We start from the raw sequence: 27,731 nt of genomic DNA, 5'->3' as shown, positions 1-27,731 counted from the left end.
GATCCCTAAATCTGAAAATCATTGCAGCAAAATTGTTGAAAAATAGGCATGGAATCCATCATGCTGATGCTGTTATAAGTCATTATAAGCAAGGTATTTCAAATCCTGAATGCAGATTAGATTAAATATGGAGGTATATGAAACTATAAAAAAACTTTGCGATCAAATAAAATTTTACTGTTCTAATTAGGTTTTACTGTTCTAACCAGTTAATAATAACATTAGTTAATCTTAGGTGTTTTTGGCTTAATTTGGCCAGAATGCCTGCACTGTTGATCAACATTTGGAGTTTTAAACAATCGTTTTATTAGTCATACAGTACATTTGAAGATGTTCTAGAGTCATTAATGGAAACAACTGGTCTGAAACTTTAAGCAGTGGGGTTAAAATAAAGTGAACATTTCCAGTGTGGAGATATACAGGTAGTGGAGGAAGTGCTCTTATAATCAGAAAGGGCTGGCAGGAGGAGATAAGACGCTCTGCAGCCCAAATCAAACTGGAATGGAAAAAAACGGGTAGTGCAATTATGGGAGGGAAACAAAGGAGTTGGGGAGATCGGTGGGACGGGGGGACGGGGGGAGGGGAGGAAGAGGTGGGACCGGGGAGGGGAGGAAGAGGTGGGGGGAGGGAGGGTGAGGTGGGAAGCATAAGCCATGCAGAATAATTGATAAAGTTTTAACATTTTCTTATTTTCAACTGTCCAGGTGTATTTCTCAGTTAAGCAAAGACCAATTGTGCACATTTTCTGACACCAATGATACATTGGGCTGTGTATGTTGCTGGTATGAGCAGAGTCCATTTATGTTTCATGTACAGTAACAGAACAGCTTAACATCAATCCATTACTGTGGCTTCATGTGCAGCAATAAGTATGTAAGTGGAAGCAGGGATAGAGTGGCTAGAGTAGGGTTTTGGGGAAAAGTCAGCAAAAAGTCAGCTTCAGAACATATACCTTTTATTTGTACTACTGTACATTATCTGCTATTTATCAGGTCCTTATGCCACTTTATTATGCATAAATACATTTCTTAGTAGCTCTTTCCACATATACAGGCTGCAAATGGCAGATTTGTCAACAGAGAAACACCTAAATTGGAACGCTGTGGCTGTACCGTAACATGCAATACATGATGCCAGTGCTCAGGCTCTGCGTTTCATAGCATTGTATGAGGTTCTGAACGTGAGCAACGACACACAACAAGGCGCTCTCTTCCCTCCTGCTAACAGAACAACTTCTACAAAGGATTTGTTGTCTGAGTGAGGATAATGCTGTAAATAAAGAGGTCACTATATATTTTGAAAGATGAGACTTGTAATAAATACGTTGTACAAGCAAGCCTTAAGACCTGCAAATCCAATTGACCACTTCACTAATACTCATCTCATATACAGTATGAAGGCTTATTATTAATACGTTTTATCTACACTTTCAAGGTAACAAGGGGTAATTTGCTGGGTTGTCCTGAATTATTTTGTAAAAGCTTAACATTCTAAGATGGCATTGTGTAACCTATCTAGGCATGTTAGCAATTTCAAATTATGCCATAAATTATCATATATGTCATAAATTGCATTGAAATTTCTGTGCTCACTTAAACCATTATATCATCCTAAGAATTTCATTATTATCATGTTACTGAATGTACGTATCTACAGTATTTTCAGAATTCCTTCTCAACAAATGCAGTGAAAAGCATACTGATGTAAAATGCACATAAATTCGACAGAGAAATGTTTGGATTCTGTATTTTTTCACGTGAACTGTCCTTTGGTCTAATCGTTTTCCCATCACCTCCAAACTGTTCCCTTTAACTCCCAGCATAGCATTCATTCACCTTAAAAAAGAATTCATTCTACATTGACCATTATCCCTTCTAGCCAATTCCTGTCTGGGTTTAAGGAAGGGTTTTTCCCTCTATGTACAGTCCTCCGATCTTTGGCAGTGCCACCCATCCTTCCACAGCCGTCGAATTCACATGGTGTACGCCACCCAGTATATCACATTGACAATGGCAAAGGTGGCGGGGAACACCGCCCTAGCGTAGACGTCTATGGTGTCGGCTTGGAGTGGCTTGCAAGAGCAACAGCACTTGGAACAGCAACTACAGCACTTCTTCTCTTCTTCTCTCTCCACTGACCCTCTTGCCTCCCGCCCCCTCCTGGGCTCCACCTCCTCCTCTCCGGGGGTCTCGGTGCCTGAGCGCTGCGGACGGCGGCTGGAGACCATCAGGCCCTGGTTCATTCCCGCAACTGACAGAGAGAAGAGCACCATGGCATGCTTCCCATTCTTCACAATCGACTGGAGAGACAGAGAGAAATGGATGTCAACACTGGCATGTTTAAAGTGAATGCACTTGGAGGTTCCTCCTCACTTTCTTTTTTACCCATTACGTTGAGTTGACGTCACATGAACCCGGTGGGGTCACACGGACATCATTTTTGTTATTTAGTTAGGATGGTTGATTCGTCCTACAGTTTACACCAGCCAGTAGAAGTTGCCATTGATGTTGTATTTTATACAGTGTTACTGCTCCTGTGAGGTAAGCTGGCACATTTCATCTTTTGCTAAAAAAAGCTGGGGTTGATTACCTAAGTTAACAAATCCCACATCAGCCAGTTAAAATGGCACAATAAGCAGAGGTGGCCCACCCACTAGTGTTAAGGGTCGACCCCTACTGGTGATTCTAAAAAAAAATCTTCATCCGGATAAGCGGATGAAGATGAGATGAGAAGATGAGAGATGAGGCAACAGTAAACATGTTGTCCCTCCCTTTTGCCGTTGGATATTATGATTGTGGTTTGCAGCCTTGATGTGCTTCAGAATAGTAGTTTGTGGTGTGGGATTCTGGAAACTGTTCTATATGTATGCAATAGCATAAGATAATAAAAAATTTAACTGCATTCGATTGTAAATGATAACCTTTCAAGGTTGATGAGCTACACAGCTGTTTGGTGTGGCCAGTGAATTTTCTACATACAACAATGCAAGCACATCCAAATAATTTTGAAATTATGTTTCTATACTGTAAAACATGTAATTCATCCAAGGTACGGGACAGAGAAATTGCCTGTGATACACGTGATGAACGAATGCAACATCAACATTGTCGCCATACTTTTTACAGGCCAAGATGTTAGATCAAAAGTAACCTAGAACTCATCATCTAGAAATATCCCTTTACTGGCTATGTTAAACTTATGAACTCTTATGAAATTTGATTGGTTGGTGAATTTAAAGTCTAACATTTTGATATTTGATTGGTGGATAGCAGGTTCCACAGTGTGTTTAGCTAAAATGTAATGTAATCACATGCAAAGACTTTGTGGACTGTCTTGGGATATTCAGATTATGTGGGACGGATCACGCAAACTAACTGATAATTTCTGCAGGCATTCAAACGTACGGCCCATATGAGAACAATGAATAGATGTTGTAATACAAACAGGTCAAATGAGGAACAGGCCTAGCACTTAACCTTGGGGAACACCGTGGTTGGGGGAGCGTTGTCCTCTTTACCTCGGAGCTCATTTTGTTGGCCTTGGTCTTGGCCTTCTCTTTGAGCCTGTAGTCAGCGTTGTAGTGAGCGAAGGCATACTCAATGAGCGCTGCAAACACAAACACGTAGCAGATCCAGAAGTAGACGTCCAGCGCTTTGATGGCTGAGGCTCGAGGGAGAGATGAACGAGCACTCACCATTAGGGTGGTCATGGTGAGCACAGTGGTGATCCCTATACCAAAATATATGGAAATTCAATCATTTGCGTTAATGGAAAAGACAGCCAACACTCAATCAAAGATTCCATTTAAATTATAAAATATACTTCAAGTCACATTTTTATTTTGTTCACTGTGAGTATTCCTTGTTTTTAATTCCTTTATTTTATTAATTACTTATTCATTTTTGGTGAATGAAAAACAAACAGCCTAAGCTAATGATCGCATTCTTAACTCACTAGTTAGCAGACTACACCAACAACATCACAGAATACCCATTAACATTATACTAACCAAGGGACACCCGTGCCGGGACTGCTGTTTGGCTGATCCAGAAGGAAACCCAGGACATGGCGACCAAAAGGATGGAGGGCATGTAGGACTGGATGATGTAGACACCTCGGTTACGTCTCAGCTGGAAGCGAAGGCTGAGCCTTGGGAAACGTCCAGCTTGGCGTGAAAAAGTAGGCCAGGATTAGCTTGTCCATGAATTAGTCAATCAATTAAAATGATGTATAAAGACTGTTTTATATAGTATCAAATCTGTGATATAAGTCCTACCAAGTCCTACATCCCCAAAGAATCTCACCAGATTTGAAGTTCATCATCTCTGTGACAAATTTGTAGTCAATGATAGTGAACTGGGAAAGCTCCAGTTTGTCCAGTCCGTGGATGTGTATCTGACTTTCTGACCAGTGGTACACAATATCCTCTGAGGAGTAACCATCTGTCAACAAACAAACAGTTAACAGCCAATAAACAGTTAACAAAACAATTTTAATTAATGTGTATGTATGTTAGATTAACCCTAGTCTACGGTAAACAATTACAGGAAAATGTCCGGAGTTGTGGTCAGGAATTAATACTCCCGGCTGGAAATCAGGGGTTCAATTCCCAGTCGGCAACCTTCCAATTTTGTCTCTCTTCACACCTCTAAATGTTTCACTCAGTCAATAAAGCATGAACGAATATGGCATCAGTGACTCTTCACTCTCCAATAGCTTTGTTTCATTAATTGTTCATGGGAAAACAGTTAACCACCTTTCACTTCAAATTGGGAAATCAATAGGAAAGATGACTAGACTTGTGATCCACCCATTAATTATAAGGGCAGTAGGAAACACATTAGATTAAAAATGATTTATTCTTTTTGAGCTACTCTTTTTAGTGACTCGAGATTCACATCTGTTTTATCATTTATTTGAACAGCTGGCCACTGAAATATAGAACATGATCACTTGCAGGATTTATACGCTGTCCTCCAGCTGAGTGTTATGACAAGCAGCTGTCTGTTTTAAATTTGCAGAGAAATATTGATCAAGCTGTAAGCAGCATTATAAAGACATGTTTATAGCTGATAATGAAAGCAGTTTGTTGATTATTGATTGTTGTGATAGACACTGATTAACAGAATCTAAACAGAGCTTTTACTTCTTTTACTTCTTGAGAACTTGAGTCAGTTGAATTGTTTGTTCAAACAATAGTTAGCCATGTCTTTCATTGCGGTTGGTGGCAAATTTCTACAACGCTTAGCGCCTACAATCATTATGTGCACAAAAGAAAATAGATCATGCTGCAGTGAAAAATAATACATCATGTTTACAACTGATCATTTATCATATATATAAAAAACCAATCATTTAAGATTGTTGATGGACAGTGATAAGTAGAAACACACAAATCCTGTTCATCCTCACCTTCCAACCAGAGATGGAAGAATTGACAAACCATGGTGTACTGTGTGCTATTCTGCAGTTCTCCCGCTCCACAGACTCACATGCCAAATATCAATTTACAAACATATTTGAGTCATACTACCTACGCATTTGAAGCCATGATTGAAATTACATTTTTTAGTTGCTGTTTATTATCAAACAATATGATGGCTATATATTTATGTAAGTGAGTCATATGTATAATTCCTTCAGAGAAACTAAAACAGTTAATGTAATGATGAGGATCATTCACAGTTCTCTGTGCGTATTCTAATTAGTTCACAATCTACTCTGCAACAACATCTTGTTGCAAAGGTATAATGAAACAACTGTACAATTGTTAATCTAGAAATCTGAAATGAACCTTGTTTGAGTACATTTAGAAGTGTACTTCTAAATGTACAGCTTTACTAAGCACAGCATTGAAGTGTCGGTGTACAAACGAGATAAGGTAACAAGAGGCATAAGAGTCATGATCCTTAAGAGCTTTCAATCCAATCCATAGGTGGTCCGGCTTCCTCTGGGCATTACTGACTCAAATTAACAAAATTAGTCAAAACATTAGTTACTTTCAGTAAACAGCTCGAAAACATCAGAGTCACCAAGAGCATATATGTATAGTTAGTTTCTAAATTATTGCCACCCTTGATAAAGATAATCAAAGCATATTGTATAAACTGCGTAATACAAACATTCAGATATACAGTATATAAAGAAATATACATTATTTTATATAAAACACACACTCATAAGCACTATAAATACCTACTTTTTTAGTTCCTAATGTGTGAGATTAATGGCACTGAGCCTTTTTTATTGTTTAAAAATACACATTGGAGGGATATTAGACCTTTCTTCTTAGACAATGTCCCTTTCAAAACCCACAACTGGTGTGTTTGACCAAGCTAGTGATTGCTTAATTATCATAGAATGGAATTACGTTTTAATATATTCCTGAAAATATACCACTTGTGCTTCTTGAAAAATTGAAAGAAATTACCAGGCTTCCCGGTTTTCCCCTTCAAACCAGAAGTGCATTATAACTACAAAAATAAATCAGACATAATCATAACAAAATATTTTTCTCTGAGCAAATGTATAATTATAAACTGGGTGTTTCAAATCCTGAGTGCAGATTAGCTGAAAAGAATAGAATACTACGGTATAACATCACATCACTTCATTGTCCTAATTGCCTTGGTAACTGGTTTACAGTATTATAGCATTCAGGCATCTTGGGGGTTTATAGTATATTTCCAATATACCACAGCTAAGTGCAGCATCCAGGCACTCCAAAATGCGTTGTGCCTAACAGCACTTAGCAATGATATACACTGATCAGCCGAAACATTATGTCCACCAGACTAATATGCTGTTGGTCCTCTGCCAACAAAACAACGCCAACTCACCAAGACATGGACACTACAAGACCCTTGAAGGTTAGCAGCAGATCCATCAAGTCCTGTAAGTTGCGATGTAGGGCCGCCGTAGATTGGACTTGTTGGTCCAGCACGTCCCACAGATGCTCAATCATTGTTGCGCTCGTTGCTCTCGCACATCGATGAGCCTTGGACGCCCACACCCTGTCGCTGGTTTGTGGGTTGTCCCTCCTCGGACCACTGTCAGTAGGCACTCACCACTGCTGACCGGGAGCACCCCAAAGATGCCTTGTCGTTTCAGAGATGCTCTGACCCAGTCGTCTGGCCATAACAATCTGGGCCTTTTCAAAATCACTCAGGTCTGTACTCCTGCCTATTTCTACTGCATCCAACAAGATGACTAGAGTATTAGAAGTTATTGTTCACTTACCATCTAATCTATACAGACCTTGACATGTGCCCTTGTTAGGAAATGATCAACGTTATTCGCTTCACCTGTTTGTGGTGATAATTGTTTGATAATGTTTTGATAATGTTTTGGCTGATCAGTCTATATAGGCCATAAAACACAGCCTCTTGTGGCTTATTGCAAAATTATAAAATAATATACTTTTTAAATATTTTGAGCCTAAAATACGGCTCAGTATTTGTGTTTTTTCATGTTTTTTTTGCTCATCTTCATTATGAGCGGTAATAATTTTTGACCTAAATGCAAGCCCACTCACAGCTTTCTAGGTCCAGCATACACTCCTGTTCATCCATGGGGTACTTGGTAAGGTCCATGTCGCATGCTACAGTCGAGGTGATCCTGAAAGAACAAGTCATTTAGTGAACCAAAACTGTAATTTATCCTGTAATGGTCAGTTAAACATTTCACTGACAAAACCCAAACATTAGGTTTCTTTTCAAGACAAAACAAGTTGAGAAGGAGCCTCTCAATATATATTTTTCTTCTCTTTCTTGTCCCTATGTCTGCTTCTCATCCTTCCTTCTTTGACCTCCTCACCGGCTACTGTAAAGGATGACTCCATCAGGCTGCAGGCGAATCAGCTTGTTCTCCACAGTGACATCGTGGAACCAGGCAGACTTGGCGTTGACAATGAAGGTGTCGGGCAGCCATAGTTTGTCCACAAAGCGGCTATCCAGCCCCAGGGTCTTGTTGGTGTGGTTGTAGGTCAGGCGGTCATCCCGCCAGCTCTGGCGCAGGAAAATGGTCATGGTGTACTCCTACCAAGTAATCAAAAAGATAATACAAGAACAGGTATGCAGCAACACACACACACACACACACAGACAAATGGGCGCATATGCAAACACACACAAAGCTGAGCCTAGGACATTCCTAACTTTGTTGGAAAACAGAGTGGTGGGTCACATTTAAACTTAAAGGACTTGTACTTGGATGAATGTAACTAGGAGAATAGGAGATTGCTAAACAGGCTTTTTAAATGTGTAGTTTAACACCTTCCCGTGGGTAATCATTAATCTGTAAGGTATTGGAAAAGAGAAATAGGTTACAAGACTTGCTTTTCAGCAATCTAACAAGGCTGAAACAATTAAGTACCAAAATGATGGAAGGAAGGAATAAAGGGAAGAAAGGAAGGCAGGATGCATTGTAACAGAGCCATGCTTGCTGTGACTGGTAGGGTACAATATTCATTCACATTTTAAAATCCCTAACAGCTGATCACAGATCTGTACATTGTACACACTGGGTTTTACAGCAACAGTACACTAGCAGTGAAATATGACAACCATTCAAAGGCCAGCAGAGAAATGTATACATTACCATATTGGCTTCAGAAATGTGGTCAATACTGGCTACTTCAATAGCCATGGCAACATTCACCGGTGGGCCTGTTGGAGAAGAAGTGAGAAAAAAAACAATCCCTCCCTCTCCTCCATCCATCCATCTGTACTTCCTTGATACACCCCTAGATAAGAGTCAAGGGCCACCTCACTTAACATGGCTCTGTGTGAAGTGACATAACACTACGTACATCAATATAATTGACATTTGGGGTCACATGGACTTGTGAATGATGCTGTGTATAACATATTTTCATATTTCAAAAAAACAAAAAACAAGTATTGTTTGAAGTGCATAAAGAAAGCTCAGGCAATCATTTTGAATGATTTTCTGTGTAGTAAATAATATGAACATAGATGTTCTTATTCCCCCAGTTTGATCCAGTCCTGTCCACTCTAACTACATGTTTGTAATCCTGGGACCTTGAAGGAGGGAATTAGGTTTGACACATTATGTGGCTAAGACCTGCCATTGTGTGCACACCTAAACTCATTACAGTCACACCGTTCAAGACCAGTTGAGTGCTCAAGCACAAATAATACCACTTTTTGAGGCTGCCAGAGGATACATGTGTAATTTCAGTCAAACTTCAAGAAAAAAAGTTTTACTTAACAGTAACTGTCTTGGCAGTCCAATTAAATCTGAGGAAGATTTAACCCAGTTATATCTAAAACTAACAAAAGACATTTGTTGAGTTTAATTTTGAGCTTTGCACATATTGTTGGGCTGTAGTTATGTAATTGTTGGCTGTATAACCTTGTGGCTGTTCACAAGGCCTGGCATTGTGGTGGTGTTGGTGGTTCATAAAATGACAAAGCATTTTCACCTCTGCTGAGCTGAGTTAAGCTGTGAGGTTGAGAAATCTAACGCTGTGGACATTGAATATTTCACATTTGGCAGGCATTCTTAGCAAATGCATTCTCCAATACTGATCCTTACATATTTTTCTCACAACAATACACAAATAATTTCCATCAGTTTCCAAAGCAGATAATTTCAAAAATCATCTTTGGATACTATTTATTTTTTTGTTACATTTTGCACGACTTTAAAACAAACAGTTGTTGTAGATTCAAATCTGTTATTTAAACTATGATTAACACATGTCATTTCACCACAAGTCATTCCAGCAAAAAGCACTTTTTTAACGCCATCTCAGAGAGTTCTTAAAACACTTCTATAGTCAGTAACAGATATGATTAGCATGTCTTAAACAATATTTTGTTGACATTTAATAGGATCTCTGACAAATTGAGCTAATTCATTGTGTCCAAATTGGCCATTTCAGTTCATAGGGATATAATATTCAATAACTATATTACACAATGTTCATATTAATTATCAAAAGCTACCCTTAAAATTCACACATTCCACATCAATCCCCAATGGACAGTATACAGTATCATCTCTCAGGTGATGTAAAGCTGCTGCTTAGAGAACTGTGTTTATCCATGTTGTCCTGTTTATGTGTCATTTATCTGCAGTTTATTGGTTATCCTTCTGTGTCTATTTTAATGTGTTTGAAGTGTAAATTACGTTATATGTGCAGATCATGGGTCACTGGTTACATGTATATTTGTTAGAACAGGTGAAGAGGAAGAGTTAGCACAGGTGAAAGAAGAGGGCAAACAGTATTTATTCTCACTTACTTTGGTGATGGTTATTTTTCCTTGTTCAGAGAAATTTGTAACTGAAGTTGATAGATTAATGGCCAAACATACCACCGGATATAACTGAGTCTGACCACTAGATGGCACTGGTTGTGTTTAGCCAGCTTTTTTGTAGGTTGTCAAACATTCAACATTAAAAAAAAATTCATAGGATTTGTTTTATGTATTTTATGACATGAGTTAAGCATTTGTATTGGCTGAGAATACATTGAGTTAGAGTGGGTTTAAAAAAAAATATTGAAGTCCCAGACATATGGTTTGCTGGACAGGACAATAGTTAAAATGTCCTCAATATTTGCTGCCATAGGGGAGATTTTGTGGTGAAGTGCCACAAGCCAAGGATAAAATAACGCACAGCAAGAGAAAATCTAATTCCTACAAAAGGTGTATGCTTTATTTTTCATGAAGTCAAAATAATTAGTGTTTTTCATGAAACAACAGGATTTGGAAAATGTATGCAACAGACTCAATAGGTGTAGGTCAATAAGAGTAGGTAAAAGAAAAACTAATTCTAAAATTCTTGTCCATGCATTCTTCAAAAAGCCTCATCTGTGGAATAAGAGTTTCCAGTGACACATATTGTACATAATATTATTATAATTTGATTGTAAATGTACAAGTATCTGATCACATTTTCTAGTTCCCTGCTATAATGATGTGATGTACTGGATTAGAATTGTTGATGATGAAATGAGGATATGTAGAGTCCTTTTGTTTACATTAGCATAGCCATTTCAGCCAGGATAGCGGAGTGGTAATTCTCCAGGGATGCATCAGCTGATGTCAGATCGCTCCTGTTACAATATCAGACTTCATACCTGTCCATGTAATCATCAGGTTGCCCACTCAGTTTGATATGCTGATGGTTGTGATTTCCGTGATATTATTGTTGGTAGTATTGCATACACAATCATGTGATGGCAGTAAGTTACACCACAGGGGCAGAACTTAATGCCAAGACATTGCATGTACATTGCTGTGCATAGTCCTCCAATAAATGGGTTAACTAGTATGTGGTATTTTCTCTCTGAAATGAAAAAATCTTCAAAATGTGCTTGGACAAATAAATTGCTCTAGCAATAACTCTTCATGAATAAAAATGTACCAGTTGAAGGTAATGTTTTAGAAGTAATATTGAATGGCGGGGATTCATCTAACACATAACAGCAGAAATGGTACCATTATAAATTGATAATATCTGGTGGATTGTAGGGCAATAAACCTTTCCACATCAATGTAAAATGTGTATGAATAGTTAGAATAACGTTCATTGAGAATAATTTAGTTGAATAAGGAATTCTGCAAGCTGCTGCTTAATATTACTGTACTTCGTGTGGGGTTTTGGAATTCCATTTGTGGCTTTTTACCATTTCACTGTTTCTTATTCCATTGTAGAAAGATATTTGAATGTGATTATTACATTTATTGAATATCAGGTGAATCCCATGAATGCCTATTGGACTGCAATCATTAGCATAATTGATCAAAGATCTAGCAAAATTGTATAACAATAATACGGCTGGAATGATAAGCATTAGGAATAGTAAGCAAAAATATTTCTAAACAATCTGAGAATGTGGGTTCACGGCTTGCTGATAGAATGACCAAATGACTTGAAGCACTTTCTTGGGGGCAAGCGAATCCAATACATTTTATATAGCGTGATAAATCGGAGCGGTAAAATGATTTCAATCTGATTTTGAAATGTTTATGTTTTTATATAGCAGGTCCATTAGCTATGCTAAGAATGACTGTAAATGTGAGGGGGTGAAATGCAATCCAATGCCACAAGCAGTAGATCTCATACTCACCTCCTATCCCAGGGCGAAAATTTCGCGCATAGCCCTTCATTAACTCATCCAGATTAGGCAACCAGGATATTTGTATGTCTGAACCTACATAGTCCCCAATGTCACTCATCATGGCCCTACAGGGAACAAACACAGCACACTTGAGCTTTATGCGTCCACAGCACTGGAGAAGCCCTGATGAAAGAAAGCTAGAGAAACAAAGAAAGTGGTAAACAGGAAAAATCTAGTTTTACGATCAAGATCATGGGACAGCAAAATAATTCTCCCTGGTTAACCCCTGTAACTCATTTGAAAAGAGCCTGGTGCCTGTGATGGGTTGTGGTTTCAACTGAAAAAGAGTATCTGCTAAATGACTTGTTTAATTTGAACAAAAAAAAAGTGTTCATTTAAATGTAACACCCATATAAGAGAACTACAACATATAATATAATAACATTTTAATGCAGCACCTATTAATCAGTTCAAATTTTGGAACCAATGGACATTCGATCTCACTCAAAAGCCTCAAATAAACAATCCATCGTAGTTATGTATTCATAAGGCATCTCAGAGCAGTACAGTAGTACAGCCTTAGGCTTTGTCCTATCTATGTAGGCTTGTCTGTGTAAACTTATTCAATATGTAAAAAAATGCTAAACTGATCCATCATGTAGCAGTACACCTCCTAAACAGACCCCCGGTTTCCAAAGAAACTAGAGAATATTGAAAGACAGCACACAGAATACACAATGCATTAAGAAAAAACATTCAAACAAAGAAGGCTGTTTGGATATCTCACCACTTGTTCAGCAACTCAAACACACCTCTAAAATAAAACATCAGCGTCTACATGCGTGGGAAGAGGTTGCCTTCAGATACTCACTGTGCAATATGCAGAACATGTGAGGGCAAATCAAATGGCTACATAGAACATAGGCTATGTAAACAAAGTCCAAACAGTTAAATGTTTGTTAGAGTACTCTGGATTTAGATGTATTTAGTCCTGTTAAGATGTAGACCATTGAGGGTGGGGACCTCTAATGGTCCCCTAACTATCATTAGGCCACAGAGCACACAGATTGCTATGTGCATTAGACAGAGAAATAGTCTATATCCTGCTCTTTAGAAAAAAGTCAGAGGTGAGGCTGAAAAAAACATAAATCATGTAAGATCAGGTATTCAATATTTGCAGCGCTAAAAGGAACTTAAGTTAAGAAGTCATCATTATGCTTTAGCCTTGCTCAATTTAATCATTTTATATTAGAATATTGTTACATTCGTTTTCAAATGCCATTTAAAAACTACAGGGAAGAACAGAAAAGTAAGTGTATTCACCAAAATAGACATTAGATTGTGTGGTAGATATTACTTTACCAGGTAAGCTGATTGAGAACCATTATAAAATAAGCAACACCAACTGGTGATTTCTCAACAAGGCAATTCCGAGATTTATATACATTTTGTTTTATATGATTAACGAATGTTGTTTCTTTACTTGGCTTTTCAATAAATCATCAGACTTTTGTATTCGATTTTCTAAATCTCCAGGTCCTTTATGGGGCCCCTAAGCCCTGAAACCTCATTCACATTTAATTTCAGCACTCCTTTATGTTGTTATTTTCTTCATTGAAGACCATCCACAACAGAGTAAGGCACTCTAATAGTTTCCACAGAACAGATGCCTCATCCAATACTTTGAAACAACTCTGCAGTTTGTGTGTCTACCCCGGGAACCTCACCGCTGCTATCCTTGCATTTCAGTTGCAGATGAACCTTGCACATTCAATTTGCCTTTATTGCACATTTAGAATTGCCATCGTACTCACGTTTTTCAGTTGTTACATATACATGTCTACCTCTGGGACCTCATTGCAGCTATCTTTTCATTTCGGTTGCACATGCTACCTTACTCCTTCAATTTGCCTCGATTGCACATTCAGAATGCCATTTAGAATTGCAATTTATACCCACACAACTATTTATCCAACTTGTAACATACACTATATTTAATACTTGTACATTTTCTGCCCTCCTCTATTTGCCTTTATTGCAGATTCAGTATTGCCATTTGTACTTGCATTTGCCTTCATTGCACATCTATACATTCGACATGTTATGTGCATGTACTAAATACTTAATTTTCTGCCCTCTTCTATTTGCACTTCTGGTTAGATGCTACCTGCATTTAGTTGTACTGTACTTGTACATGTTTGATGACCATAAAGTTGAATCTAATCTAGAATCTAATCTAATAGTTTCTGCACTGCTAGAGTCCATCAGCATAACCTGAGGTTAGTTGCCTAGTTTCTTTTTAAGATAGCTTGACTAGCTACAAAGTAACAGAAAGTTTATGGAAAAGTTACCTAAAAAAAAATCTTAAGCAATGTATTTATCCTCTACTGAATGCAAAGGTCAGATTTAGCAATCACAGAAAATGTCATTTCTGCAAAGAGACAGCCCTTTCCTTCCATGCTCTACAGAGTGTACACTTGTCCAGCCAGTAGCAGAATGAGATTGTGAATTGGATGTAGGTTGTAAAGACACGTTGCAATGGGTATGAGCCGTGAGGCAATCGTATAGACTTGTTTTCTATCAAACTCCAGTGCAGTGAATTGCCCCACATCCCAGGATACACATTATGCCTGCAGTAAAGGAAATGTGATGTCATAAAATGCTCATGGGGCCAAGCGTTTGACTGATCTTGAGGGGATATCGCGGCAGACTTGTTGGGTCCGCTCTGCCATTCCTCAGCTTCATGATAATTTAGAAAATTTGACAATATTAAGAACATTTCCCACCATTGTTGCTCTTAGTCTTTTATTTGGGTTCATTAACAGGATCTCCCAAATCTTATTTTGCTAATTGTTTACACCTAAAATGGCACTGTATGCCCTAAACCGCACATAATGTTTTTACATGGTTTGTGCACTTTTTAAGGAAATAGGGAGCAATTCCTGGCAGACACTGACAGCTGAAGTGAAGGTTATAAAACACAAAAGGAGTACACTTTCTTTACTCAGATATATATAAAATAAACATGTTAATGTAGCCCAAGAGCTAACAACCTAAGTTAACTTTGTACAATCAGTTTTTACAGGAAGAAAAAAAAGAGAACCACACTGGCACTAGTCATCCTTGCTGAGGGCTATTGATGATTATCCAGTTATACTATTGTTCTATATCCTGTTGTGTATGTCACAGCACGTAATGGTAGTTTGTTAAATTGTCAGCCTTTTACAGTTTATATATTGCCAATCAGTAAAGAAATTGTATGGACATGAATATATGACCTTGTCGGGGCCCTAAATGGTGTAACGGTAATGTCTCTGCCTCGATAAAATCCTGCTTGTGGATTATCCAATGGGACCCGCAGAGAGGTGGTGCAATTAGAATACACACATCTCCATGTACCAAGTCCACTGGGAGGTTCTGTGATGGAAAAGGGCCTTTACTATAAATAGAATATCACAAGATTGAGGAGAAAACGGGGTAAAAGAAAAAAATATATAATAATAACAATGTGACATTGCATGTATATGGCAGAAGTCTGATGCACTGTGGCCTTTCCACCACAAACCCAATGTAGTGTGTCTCCGCTTCCTTTTACTGCTAGTCCCGCAGCCATTTGGCTGGGGCCTATCTGTACTCCTCAGACACAGCATCTGCCTCACATGTACATATGGAGCATGCATTAAGGACATACCACGGGAGGGTGTCTTTTCTAGTCGGGGGAGAGGGTAATGGGGCTTTTTCATCTCTTTGTTCATATTCTGTTTCTTTTATTTAGTGTTTCATTAAACGTTTAAACATTAAAAAAAATAGCATTACAAAATGTCATCTTTTTTTGTACAGTTCCTGTCAAATTGTATTCAGTAGAAAAATATTGTAAACATTAAACTATTTGTATTATTTTTCTTTGAACAGCATTTTACTTTTCACCTACCACTTCCAGTACTACAGCTTTAACCACAATTTTACTTTTAACTACTGATATTTTATAAAAGGCCTAGCTTTGTTGTTACTAAACGCACAGTAAGCCTTTTGTGGGTACAATCAACTGCACTACAAGTAAGGACACACAATTGGAAACCATAATAAATAACATATTCATAAAAACTAAACTGTGACCATAGAATATGTGCAATCATGTTGCAGTAAAAACTGTCTGCTACTTCAAAATCTGACCTACTTAGAATGAAGAGGTGTTATCCAGTAAGTGGGTTACTTCCTAGATTATGGAGCATGTCACCTGGATCCATATTTAAAATCTGCTGTGACTCACATCAGAAAGGTAGTAAAATAATGTGCTAGACTAACTTTTACACATCAAAACACAACAAAGTTTTTTCAAGAAAATTATTTGTTTTCTAAAAGGTTTTGAAAGCCCTTCTGATTATCAAAAAGGGATACATTGTGTTAATCAAAAACATCTAATCATTAGTTTTGCAGCACAAATAATAGTACACCAGGCTACTGAAATAAATTATTGACAAAGGAAATTCAATGTTTTGGTGATTTCTCAACAAGGTAACTTAAGTAACTTAAATATGTATTCTGTGCACTCCCAGGACATTCAAGATGGTGACAAAACAAGAGAAAATCTAATACTTCAAGAGAGAAATTAGGTACTTTCAGGTTGTTGCTAAGGTTACACATCTCACAAAGCGAGGACATTATAGCTTTCATTTTACATTTTCATCAGAAACATAAATGTCTGAAAATGTCTGTAAATTATCACATTGAAACAACAACACCTTCTGTGTTATATGCGTCAGGAATTGTAGGATCACTAAGATTCAGAACATTGAACCTTGGGACAGTGTGCATCACTTTGTAAACCTGTGCAACTGAAAATATCTAAACAGTTTACTATTTAGAGACCCTTTCAACAACGAAACAATTCTGTATGTCATTCTGATATCACCTACTTTGATAAACCGACAGTGGCATCTTCTCAAAAACGTAACTGTTTTTTTTGTGAAATGCAGTCAAGTCACAAACAGTATTAACATTTGAATTACTTATGTTTGCTCACATATTGAGAGTAGCTAACATACAGTATTTTAATTCTACAGTTTTCAGATATGGACTGAGGTGCTTAACTCTTACCTTCTAACCATAATATGAGTAATAATCTCATGGAGGTAACAACACTTTACACCACAAATATGCAATAAAAATATAATGATAATGTAATAACAGCACTGATATAAATAACAGCTATTGCGTAGTATTTGTAATGCCATTGCATAGCTAAGGGAGAAACTTGTTTTGGTAAGTATAATATTATGAATGATTGTTCTTTATTCCACTTCCTTACAAAGTCCACTCAATTTAATAACAATACAAATAAAACACATACTGTACAAACCTACTTGAAGCAGCATAGTTTTCACACACCCAGTCTATTTTTCTGGTCAGAAAGGGCATTGCTGAGATGAGGCAGATACATGATAATGAAATGTAGTGATCTTAAGGCCAATTTTTTGTAGCACCAACAGGGTGCTACAAAAGGTTTCAGTCTTGACTGTACTGCTAGCTGACGAGTTTCTGGGAAAATCAATGGGTCATGCAAATGGACAGCATTGCCCAGGGAGCCAAGGCATTGTCAGCAGGGATGTCCTGGTCTTGTCACGCTCTAGAAATTCCCTCAGACTGCTCCGGCACCTGCAAAGCTATCTAAGGTAACCTGGGGAACGAGCATGCCCACACAAGCGTGGGCCCATTTGACTTCCAGATTGAAAGAGCAATGTGGGGAGATAAAGCAAAATGGTTTGGGGCAGATGACTGCGAGGAAGGTTTGTAATGTTCTTCAACTATACCAAATTGCAAATGTCCTCCCCAGACACTATCATAACATGCAGGCAAAATACTAAAACTAAATTATATAAAATTGGGAACAAAAAACACATATGAAACACTGATAGACATTTTATACCTGGCTGGCTAACACTGGGTAGTGTTTTTTTTTACCTGATTGTGCATACACCCCAACATGGATTTGAATAGAATGGTGACTAAGTCATACAAAATCCTGTGTTTCTCTACACCAAGGATTAATCAACCAATACAAGAGGACTTTCATTTTTAGAAATGTGTGTTTTATAATAATCTCTCCTCGTAAATTTTTCAATGACCCACATGGGTTAGAATGGTTGTGAAAACAGTAAGTAGAAGGGAGAGGTGGAGTTAGCAAGACTTCAAGAGTCTCAAATACAACAGAACCAAGTTCTATTTTGGTGCCGAGCAACGCAGGCACTCATTGACACGTGTGGGCAATTTGGATGAAATCATTTATCAACACGTATGTGCAAATGTATTTGGCAACATTTACTCACACAACTTGTCCAGTCTAGACAGGGTATGAAGAGCCTACTAAATGGCAATTCTCAAACCAGTGGATCAGGCGATATTGTACATTAAATCAAAATTTGTGATAACATTTTAGCCTACATTATTATTTAATTTTTTTACAGTTTCATAAAATGAGAAGATCAACTTCTCATTCTCTCTTTCCATTCACCTTTGTCTGCTCCACTCAAATCTAGCATCCAGTGAACGTATTGAATACTCTCAGACAAAAAATCACCCAGTGTCATTTTTAAAATGTTGGATATCTATGACATGAAACATTATTCAGTCAAAATCTTATAACTGGTGTGTAATTTATTGCAAAATAATAGCTCAATCACACAGTGGATATAAAAGTATTTATAATACCAGGTGTTTGTGATGTAAAAGAATGAAACAAAGATAAATCATATCAGAACTTTTTTCACTTTTAATGTGACCTATAATGTGAACAATTCAATTCTTCAAGGGGGAAAATGTTTAAATAAAAACCTTACAATAACCTGGTTGCATACATGTGCACACCCTCTTATAACTGGGGATGTGGCTGTGTTCAGAATTAACCAACCACATTCAAACTCTTGTTAAATAGAAGTCATTACACACCTGCCAACATTTAAAGTGACTCTGATTAATCACAAATAAAGTTCAGCTGTTATAGTAAAATTTTCCTGACATTTTCTTAGTTGCATCTCAGAGCAAAAGCCATGGCATTCGTTAGAAAGATGAAGATGAACAGGAAGTTCACCATTCAGCATGACAATGATCCAAAGCACACATTCAAATCCACAAAAGCATGGCTTCACCAGAAGAAGATTAATGTTTTGGAATGGCCCAGCCAGAGCCCAGACCTGAATCCAATTGAACAACTGCGGGGTGATCTGAAGAGGGCTGTGCACAGGAGATGTCCTTACAATCTGACAAATTTGGAGCGCTTTTGCAAAGAAGAGTGGGCAAATATTGCCACGTCAAGATGTACCATGCTAATAGACTCTTACACAAAAAGACTGAGAGCTGTAATCAAAAGGTGCTTCAACAAAGTATTAGTTTAAGGGTGTGCACACTTATGCAACCAGGTTATTGTGAGTTTTTTTTCTATTGAATTGTTCACGTTATAGGTCACATTAAAGGTGTTAAAAGTTCTGACCTGATTTATCTTTCACTTAAGTCTCGTTCTTTTACATCACAAGAACCTGGCATTTTAACAGTTGTGTGTAGACTTTTTATATGCACTGTATACTTTAGTGTGTTGTGGTTCACAGGGCTTTGGCATGGAAGTGTGTTGTGGTTCACAGGGCTGTGGCATGATAGTGTGATGTGGTTTACAGGGCTGTGGCATGATAGTGTATTGTGGTTCACAGATCTGTGGCATGATAGTTTGTTGGCAGCCCTGGTAATGGCTGCACTTACAGACTTAACTGTATGGACAGGCTGTTCACCAGCAGCACCCATTGTTACTCCAGCATTCTTTCAGAAAGAAAAAAGTGTTCATGCAAGCATTTATATCATACCCAGAATACACATTTATTAAGACAGAAACTCTTTAGCAACTACAATGTTTCCCTAGCCAAAGAGGCTCTAAATGTAATGTGAAAAGGTTTCTGTACTTGGGAAAGCTGCTCAGCGTTCCTAAACTCTTAAAAATAATTGGTTGAAGTTGTAACCAATTCTGGTTCTTCAGATTGATGCCATAAGGGAACTGATTTTGGATACTCCAAGAACCAATTTTCTTAGTGATCTATGAAGAGACTGTTGAGCCAAAGTGGTCTAGAGAATCATGTTTGGCGTTACTTAGCACCAGCAAAAAATGGTTGAGGAAAGATCTATTTATGATTCTTCATGGCAGCTCATTGAGAATGGTTCTTTATTAAAGCTTTTTTTAAATGGATCCTGCTTTTGCTCTAGGAGAACCAAAATAAAAAAGTTCTGTTGAGATCCAATTTTGGTTCTAGGTACACCAGAGCAAGATCTTATAATTGTAATATTTCTACTGAAATCTTATATTGGTACTAGGTATACCAGATTTTTTATGGTTATCTTCAGATCCTACATTGGTTCTTAGGAGAACCTCACTGACAGTAGTTTTGGGTGGATCTCATATTAGTTCTAAATGGAACCTATAAATAATATCCGGATACTTGAAAGAACTTACTGAAAATGGTTCTTTGTGGGGCTTCCATCTGTTCTAAATGTTAATGTTGTAAATAACTATTATAGCTGGAAACTGCAGATTCTTTATGGAATATCAATGTAGGTGCACAGAGGCCCATTATCAGCAACCATCAGTCCTGTGTTCCAATGGCACATTGGGTTTGCTAATCCATGTTTATCATTTTAAAAGGCTAATTGATCATTAGAAAACCTTTTTGCAACTATGTTAGCACTACTGAAAACTGTAGTGCTGATTAAAGAAGAAATAAAACTGGCCTTTAGACTAGCTGAGTATATGGCGCATCAGCAATTGAGGGTTCGATTAAATGTTCAAAATGGCTAGAAACATAGACCTTTCTGAAATTCATCAGTCTTTTATTTATTTTTTTGAGAGATTTCCATGCGGGAAATTGCCAAGAAAATGAAGATCTCGTAGAACGCTTTGTAGTACTCCTTTCACAGAACAGAGCAAACTGGCTTAAATCAGAATAGAAGAGGGGTGGGAGGCCTCGGTGCACAACTGAGCAAGAGGACAAATACAGTAGAGTGTATAGTTTGAGAAACCAACACTCACAGGTCCTCAACTGGCAGCTTCATTAAATGGTATCCACAAAACACCAGGCTTAATTGTCACAAAAGGTGGTGTAGTGCAGTGTTGCTTAAACAAGGAACCAGGTGCAGGCAGGGGTAGTCGGTGTGGATTCTTTAATTTTACAAGAAATAAACAAAACACCAAGCACAAAAACACACAAAGCAAAGGGCTGACTAAAGCAGCATAAACGACAATATGAAATGGTACAAGTACTTACAATAACAGCAACACACACGACATCCAAACACAACAAGAACAATGAGCCACAATGTGGGGAGCAGAGGGGAAACATATATACACATACAAACGATACAAATTGGGACCTGGTGTGAAGGATTGAAAACATGTGACAGTCCGGGATGTGTTTGTGAGGTATGGGAACTGAGAAACTATGGCACGGTGGCGCTGCTGCTCACCGCACCATAACATTAATGTTAACAGTGAAGAGGCAACTCCAGGATTCTGGCATTCTAGGCAGCGTTGCAAAAAAAAGGCATGTCTCAGACTGGCTAATAAAAAGATCACTCCCATTAGGGAGTGACCCCAAACTTTTTTAAGGTAGTGTGTATATACACTCAAGAACAAAAAAAAAAAAAGCAGAAACAAAATGCCATTGAGACAGCTTGAAATCTTCTCACAGAGCATTATAATGTCTGTACACAGCAGTTGGCACAGCAGCCGGCACCTTAAACAAAACTTTTGGCATACCCCTCTCTGCATACATGGTACATTGACAGAACCTTTGCAAAGCCAAGGGAGTTATCAATTCCCCCATCAGACCATGCTCTCTCCATCCATCTTGACTTCAATCCCTTTACTCTCCAATTGTCTCCCATTGGAGCAGTCCTTTAGGACAATAATTGGAGTCGGATACACTGGATCCTGGGAAATATCACAAACAAGTCATCAATCAATCAATCAAATGTATTTATAAAGCCCTTTTTACAACAGCAGTTGTCACAAAGTGCTTTACAGAGACACCCGGCCTTAAACCCCAAGGAGCAAACAATAGTAGTGTTGAATTTCAGTGGCTAGGAAAAACTCCCTAAGGTCGAATTTTAGGAAGAAACCTAGAGAGGACCCAGGCTCAGAGGGGTGACCAGTCCTCTTCTGGCTGTGCCGGGTGAGATATTAAGAGTCCAATTGGAATAATAAATACATTTCTCTGGGCTAAATCCAGAGTCTATTTGATTTTAGAGTCTATTTGATGGTCATGACACCAGTACGTGTAAAATACCTACATAGGAGGCACATAACGTCAGCTGATTCCTCATCTTTTTGGCAGCTATATGCTTTATCAACAAAGTGGAAACATTTAGAAAAATTGGTTACCATTGACCATGCCTGATGACCAAGGCATTGTATGAACATTCATGTACACAACAAATTGGACGCTCCAAAAACGCAATCAGACAATATTAGCCAACACAATATATTTTACACAACCCAATCTAATCTCATAAACACTTCTCCATCTTCTGTGGTCCAATTTCATGTCATTTCTACAGACCAAAAGTGAAATTAGTATAAAATCCACCAATGAACAAAGGCAAATCACCCTCTGAACAGAAAGCTTACAAAATCTATCTCATGCTTTCTTCTCCTTATTTCCTTGTACACACTGATTGACAAGGTGGAAGCCAACCTGATGGTGAGCTTACAGATAATTATCTGTAACAAGTCAATTTCAATAGGTACATATACTAGAAAAGACATGGGGCAATTTGAATGTATCTGGGACATAACTATCTCTAGTCAGGGGTTAGCAGTTTTGAATAAACTAATTTGAAGTTTAACATTTCTTGAAGAAACACTTTCTCAAACCAACATGATCCAAAGTATTAGCATATACAGTTCCGGAAAACATTAAGAGACCACTGCACCTTTTTCTTTCCTTTCCAAAAAAGTAATTATGAAAAAGAAAGGTCCAAGTTATATTACTAGCCTACCTAGCTCTGTCTAAAATATTTGTATAAATGCACTTTATGCGCCATTGTTCATTGTAAACAACAACTGTGCTCTAGACAGTGCTTGAGGTTATCTTACAACAACAACAAAATGACTTACCCAAAATGAAAGATGAAGGTTCTTTGAATTACATCTTGCACAAAATGTCTGTAAAGCATGTCACTTCATTGTTAGAATGGAGAGACAATGGGATGGCAGTGGAAGGGAGAGATGGGAGGAGGCAACAGGGTACCTTTCTTTTTGGCTGGTAATTGGGCACATAAGAACAACACTTCTGCAGTCTGAAACAGTGAACAAGGCCTTATTTTCTTTTCCTTCTAGTTTCATTTTGTTTCTTTTATAATTACAAAGGATTTTTTATAATACATATACTGAGGAGCCAAAAGATTATGACCACTCACAGGTGAAGAGTATAATGTTGATTAAGTCCCAACAAGGGCAGCTGTCAAGGTCTGTGTAGATTACATGGTAAGCGTACAATCAATTCTTATATTCAACATGTTGGATGCAGGTGAAATGGGCAGGAGTAAAGTCCTGAGCAACTGGCGAGGGCCAATTTGTTATGGCCAGATGACTGGGTCAGAGTATCTCGTGTCACCTACCTAAACATCTTCCCAGACCAGATACACCCCTTCATGGCAATGGTATTCCCTTATGGCAGTGGCCTCTTTCAGCAGGATAATGCACAGTGCCACACTGCACACATCGTTCAGGAATGGTTTGAGGAACACGATGAAGAGTTTAAGGTGTTGCCCTGGCCTCCAAATTCCCTCAATCCGATTGAGCATAAGTGGGACGTGCTGGACCAACATGTCCAATCCACAGGGGTTTCACCTCGCAACTTAGAGGACCAACAGCATATTAGGCAGGTGGTCATAATGTTATAGCTGATCAGTGTATAAATATAGCTATACCCTTTTCAGTTCTACAGCTAAACACACCAAACCATGATGATCATTGGCACTGTAATAATTTGGTCAGAAGAAGATACTCTTGTAGTAGTCATACGTTAGTCATATGTAAATACAATCCATCATTAAACATGTTGAACCCCACTTTTGCTGTTCACTGGGAAATGCATTAAGATCTGAAATATACAGAGTTTATTAAAAGTAAACTACACTGTTCTTTTGAATGAGTAGGCATATTGAGATAAAACCACAAAGTAAAGGCTTTGAACCAACCTGATTTGAACTTGAGAGATTTTAATATGAAGTTGGGTGTGCTGCCTAGTGTACCTTCCTGTAGCTTGGTATGACATGTTCATTTATCATACGCAAACGTGCAAGCACAGGTGAAAATGGATTTACATGTCTTTGATTGTGTCGATCAATGTATTATAGAAAATGCCAGCTCTAAACAGTAAAACACGTGATTTGCAATGTCCTACATAACAGAACCAAATTTAATAGCACCGTATAACAAATACCAACACATTAAATCATAACGATTATCCATAGCAACCCAGTTACCATTTAATCTCAGTCAGATTCCTGGGGATATGCATTTACATCTTCCTGAGTTATACCGATTTGTTTAGAAATAAACTGTAGTGTTGGTTTGAATGAAGGCACATTTCTATAAAAATGCAAAGTATATTCCCAACCTAGCTGTCAACCCTCAATCTTTCAATGCAAAGAACTTTAGGTCTCTGCATGTGCCAATCAATATAATCATGCATTTACATTTTCTTTTTGAAATATAAATTGTGGTATTCAACCCCAGCCACTGGAATTATAGTCCGCTACACTAACCACTGGGCTACCACAGCCAACAAAATAAAATCTAACATCGAAAGCTAATCATACTTCACTGGCCTAATCCATTGGTGTTATTTGTTTTATGTTATGTTATTCAAGTTTAACATTCATGACAACTATAGAATATGAAAAGGAATCAACTATTGGTCAAAGCAGAAATGATCAATCCATCTCTGTTGATTGTACATGTTTCTATAAATCAATGAGGAAATGTTTTATCCTGTAAAGAACCATTGACGTCACCTCAAGAACCACCCATTTACTTGAAAGGTTCTTCTTTACCTGATGATTGTTTTACCAGGAACCCTCAGAGTCAACAAAGACCCTTTCTAGAACCCTTTTTTTGGTGTATTCTTGCATAGATGGCTAACTAGTTAATACCAAATTGTCTAAAAAAAATACATGCTATTAAGCCCACACTACAAGCCTGTCATAGCTGAGTCTTCCACACACTGGCACAATTCTGGGACAATAGCATTATAAATTAATTGTTTACTAACTAACTACAAAATTATATAATAATGCATGTTTCATTCATGCCCAGACTATGTAACTGGTAATTAAGCCAATGCTTTGTTAGCCATTAGTAGTACAGTAAAAACATTTTCTAACCAACAAGACTGTAAACATAATTTTAAACGTTTATGGAGAAAGACGATTAATGTCCCTCATTCTAGCATAGCTGAATAGCTTGTTAATAATTATTAGGTTAATAGTTAAGACCAAACGGCATAGTAATACATGCTTTTAGCAAGCCAATGCTAGTCAAAAAATTCTACAATTGCAATACCATTGGGGGGGGGGGGGGGTTGTTGGTCTTGCTTAGGGCCTCCTATAGGCAAGATCCGGCCCTGATAGGGATAAATATAGATTACACAACCACATGAGAAAGGTTTGCCAGAGACTATACATTGAAGTTTCACAGAATTATAGTAAGAATATCCACAAAAAGCTGTGATAAATAATTGATCAGTTAATCTTCAAACACGTTAATTGGAAGTAGCCTACATATGGGTATACTCATGGATGTGAATTGTTAAAACGATGTGGCAATACAATGTTCCAATAAACAGTTTAGATTTTTTTTTTGAATATACTTGCTGAACGATCGGCTATAATTCGATAGGCTATTCAGAAATAACAAATACAAATACTTTATTCAATTAAAATAAAATCTGACCTAGAAGCACATATTAGGGAAAGTATCCTTCGTATCACAATGAAAAGAACCCAGGTCAAACTTACCTGGTGAAAATGTCGCTCCTGATATTCACTAGCGCAAGACTCGCCAACATGAAAGTTAAGATCTCCATTTAAACGCCTGGTCAAAGTTTCCCAGAACATAAAACAATTATTTATCAGCTTTATCGCCCAGACTGCGTTCCTATGGTACCATAATGTAGGGAAAGATCGGAATAAAGTAAACCGTTGTGATGACCCATGTTCCGCTCAAAATCAAACACGCGCTTCTTGCTTTGTTCCTGTCCCAGCCAGGCGCACAGAACGCACAGAGTCAACCATTTGCTCCGACGACAGCAATTGATGTACAGAAGCGCAATCGACACTTCCCTTTCACAGCACTGGCTCACGAGAGGTGACCACACTAATCTCTTTCTCACTGCATTGCCTGCTCCCTGAGCAACGTCAGACTAATCGTTCACGCATAGAAACGCGTGCCTCTAATGAAATCTCAAAGCACGAAAATATATTAGCTATATATATCAATATCTATATATATCTATATATATATATATATATATATATATATATATATATATATCTACATATATGTGTGTATATCTATATATAAGTATGTATGTGTGTATATATCTATCTATCTATATATATATATATATATATATATATATATATATACATATATATATATATAGTATCTCACAAAAGTGAGTACACCCCTCACATTTTTGTAAATAGTTGATTATGTCTTTTCATGTGACAACACTGAAATGTCACGCTACAATGTAAAGTAGTGAGTGTACAGCTTTTATAACAGTGAAAATCTGCTGTCCCCTCAAAATGACTCAACACACAGCCATTAATGTCTAAACCGCTGGTTTAGCCCAATTAGCCCAATTAGGGCCCAATTAGCAATTTTCCCTCCCCGGTGTCATGTGACCGGTTAGTGTTAAAAGGTCTCAGGTGTGAATGGGGAGCAGGTGTGTTAAATTTGGTGTCATTGCACTCACACACCCTTATAATGTTCAATGGAAGTTCAACATGGCACCTAATGGCAAAGAACTCTCTGAGGATCTGAGAAAATAATTGTTGCTCTACATAAAGATGGCCTAGGCTATAAGAATATTGCCAAGACCCTGAAACTGAGCTGCAGTATGGTGGCCAAGACCATACAACGGTTTGACAGGACATGTTCCAATCAGAACATGCCTCACCATGGTCGACCAAAGAAGTTGAGTGCACATGCTGAGTGTCATATTCAGAGATTGTCTTTGGGAAATAGATATATGAGTGCTGCCAGCATTGCTGCAGCGGTTGAAGGGGTGGGGTGTCAGCCTGTCAGTGCTCAGACCATACGCCGCACACTGCATCAAATTGGTCTGCATGGCTGTCGTCCCAGAAGGAAGCCTATTCTAAAGATGTTGCACAAGAAAGCCCACAAACAGTTTGCTGGAGACAAGCAGACTAAAGACATGCACATGGACTATGGACAAGTACTGGAACCATGTCCTGTGGATTGATGAGACCAAGATAAACATATTTGGTTCAGATAGTGTCAAGCGTGTGTGGTGGTAACCAGGTGAGGAGTACAAAGGCAAGTGTGTCTTGCCTACAGTCAAGCATGATGGTGGGA

General features: G+C 38.0%; 1 protein-coding gene across 2 annotated transcripts; it reads right to left on the bottom strand.

The window, feature by feature from the left end:
* Positions 1-282: 282 nt before the first annotated feature.
* gabrd (gamma-aminobutyric acid type A receptor subunit delta) lies at positions 283-26,544 on the bottom strand. 2 transcript variants are annotated; one of them, XM_010875368.5, is made up of 9 exons: positions 26,147-26,541; positions 12,101-12,216; positions 8,599-8,666; positions 7,816-8,036; positions 7,535-7,617; positions 4,305-4,442; positions 4,010-4,165; positions 3,518-3,729; positions 283-2,299 (listed from the first exon to the last, which is right to left on the bottom strand). In XM_010875368.5, the coding sequence occupies exons 1-9, from the start codon at positions 26,212-26,214 to the stop codon at positions 1,973-1,975; spliced, it is 1,389 nt and encodes a 462-aa protein (XP_010873670.1). In that variant the 5' UTR covers positions 26,215-26,541; the 3' UTR covers positions 283-1,972. The 2 variants fall into 2 exon arrangements, with proteins under 2 accessions (XP_010873670.1, XP_012991968.1); XM_013136514.3 differs by having other exon boundaries at positions 2,188-2,299; positions 3,477-3,729; positions 26,147-26,544.
* Between the last annotated feature and the right edge of the window lie 1,187 nt (positions 26,545-27,731).

Source organism: Esox lucius, chromosome 12 (assembly GCF_011004845.1).
Source record: "Esox lucius isolate fEsoLuc1 chromosome 12, fEsoLuc1.pri, whole genome shotgun sequence".
Taxonomy (NCBI): Eukaryota; Metazoa; Chordata; class Actinopteri; order Esociformes; family Esocidae; genus Esox; species Esox lucius.
This window is presented reverse-complemented; position numbering and strand designations above follow the sequence as displayed.

Bases quoted from the DNA above. Each gene is read 5' to 3' on its own strand.
- gabrd (XM_010875368.5), bottom strand. From the start codon at position 26,214: ATGGAGATCTTAACTTTCATGTTGGCGAGTCTTGCGCTAGTGAATATC. The intron at 12,217-26,146 runs GTAAGTTTGACC...TGTTCCCTGTAG, and splicing joins AGGAGCGACATTTTCACCAG to GGCCATGATGAGTGACATTG. The intron at 4,443-7,534 runs GTGAGTGGGCTT...GTTTGTTGACAG, and splicing joins TATGCTGGACCTAGAAAGCT to ATGGTTACTCCTCAGAGGAT.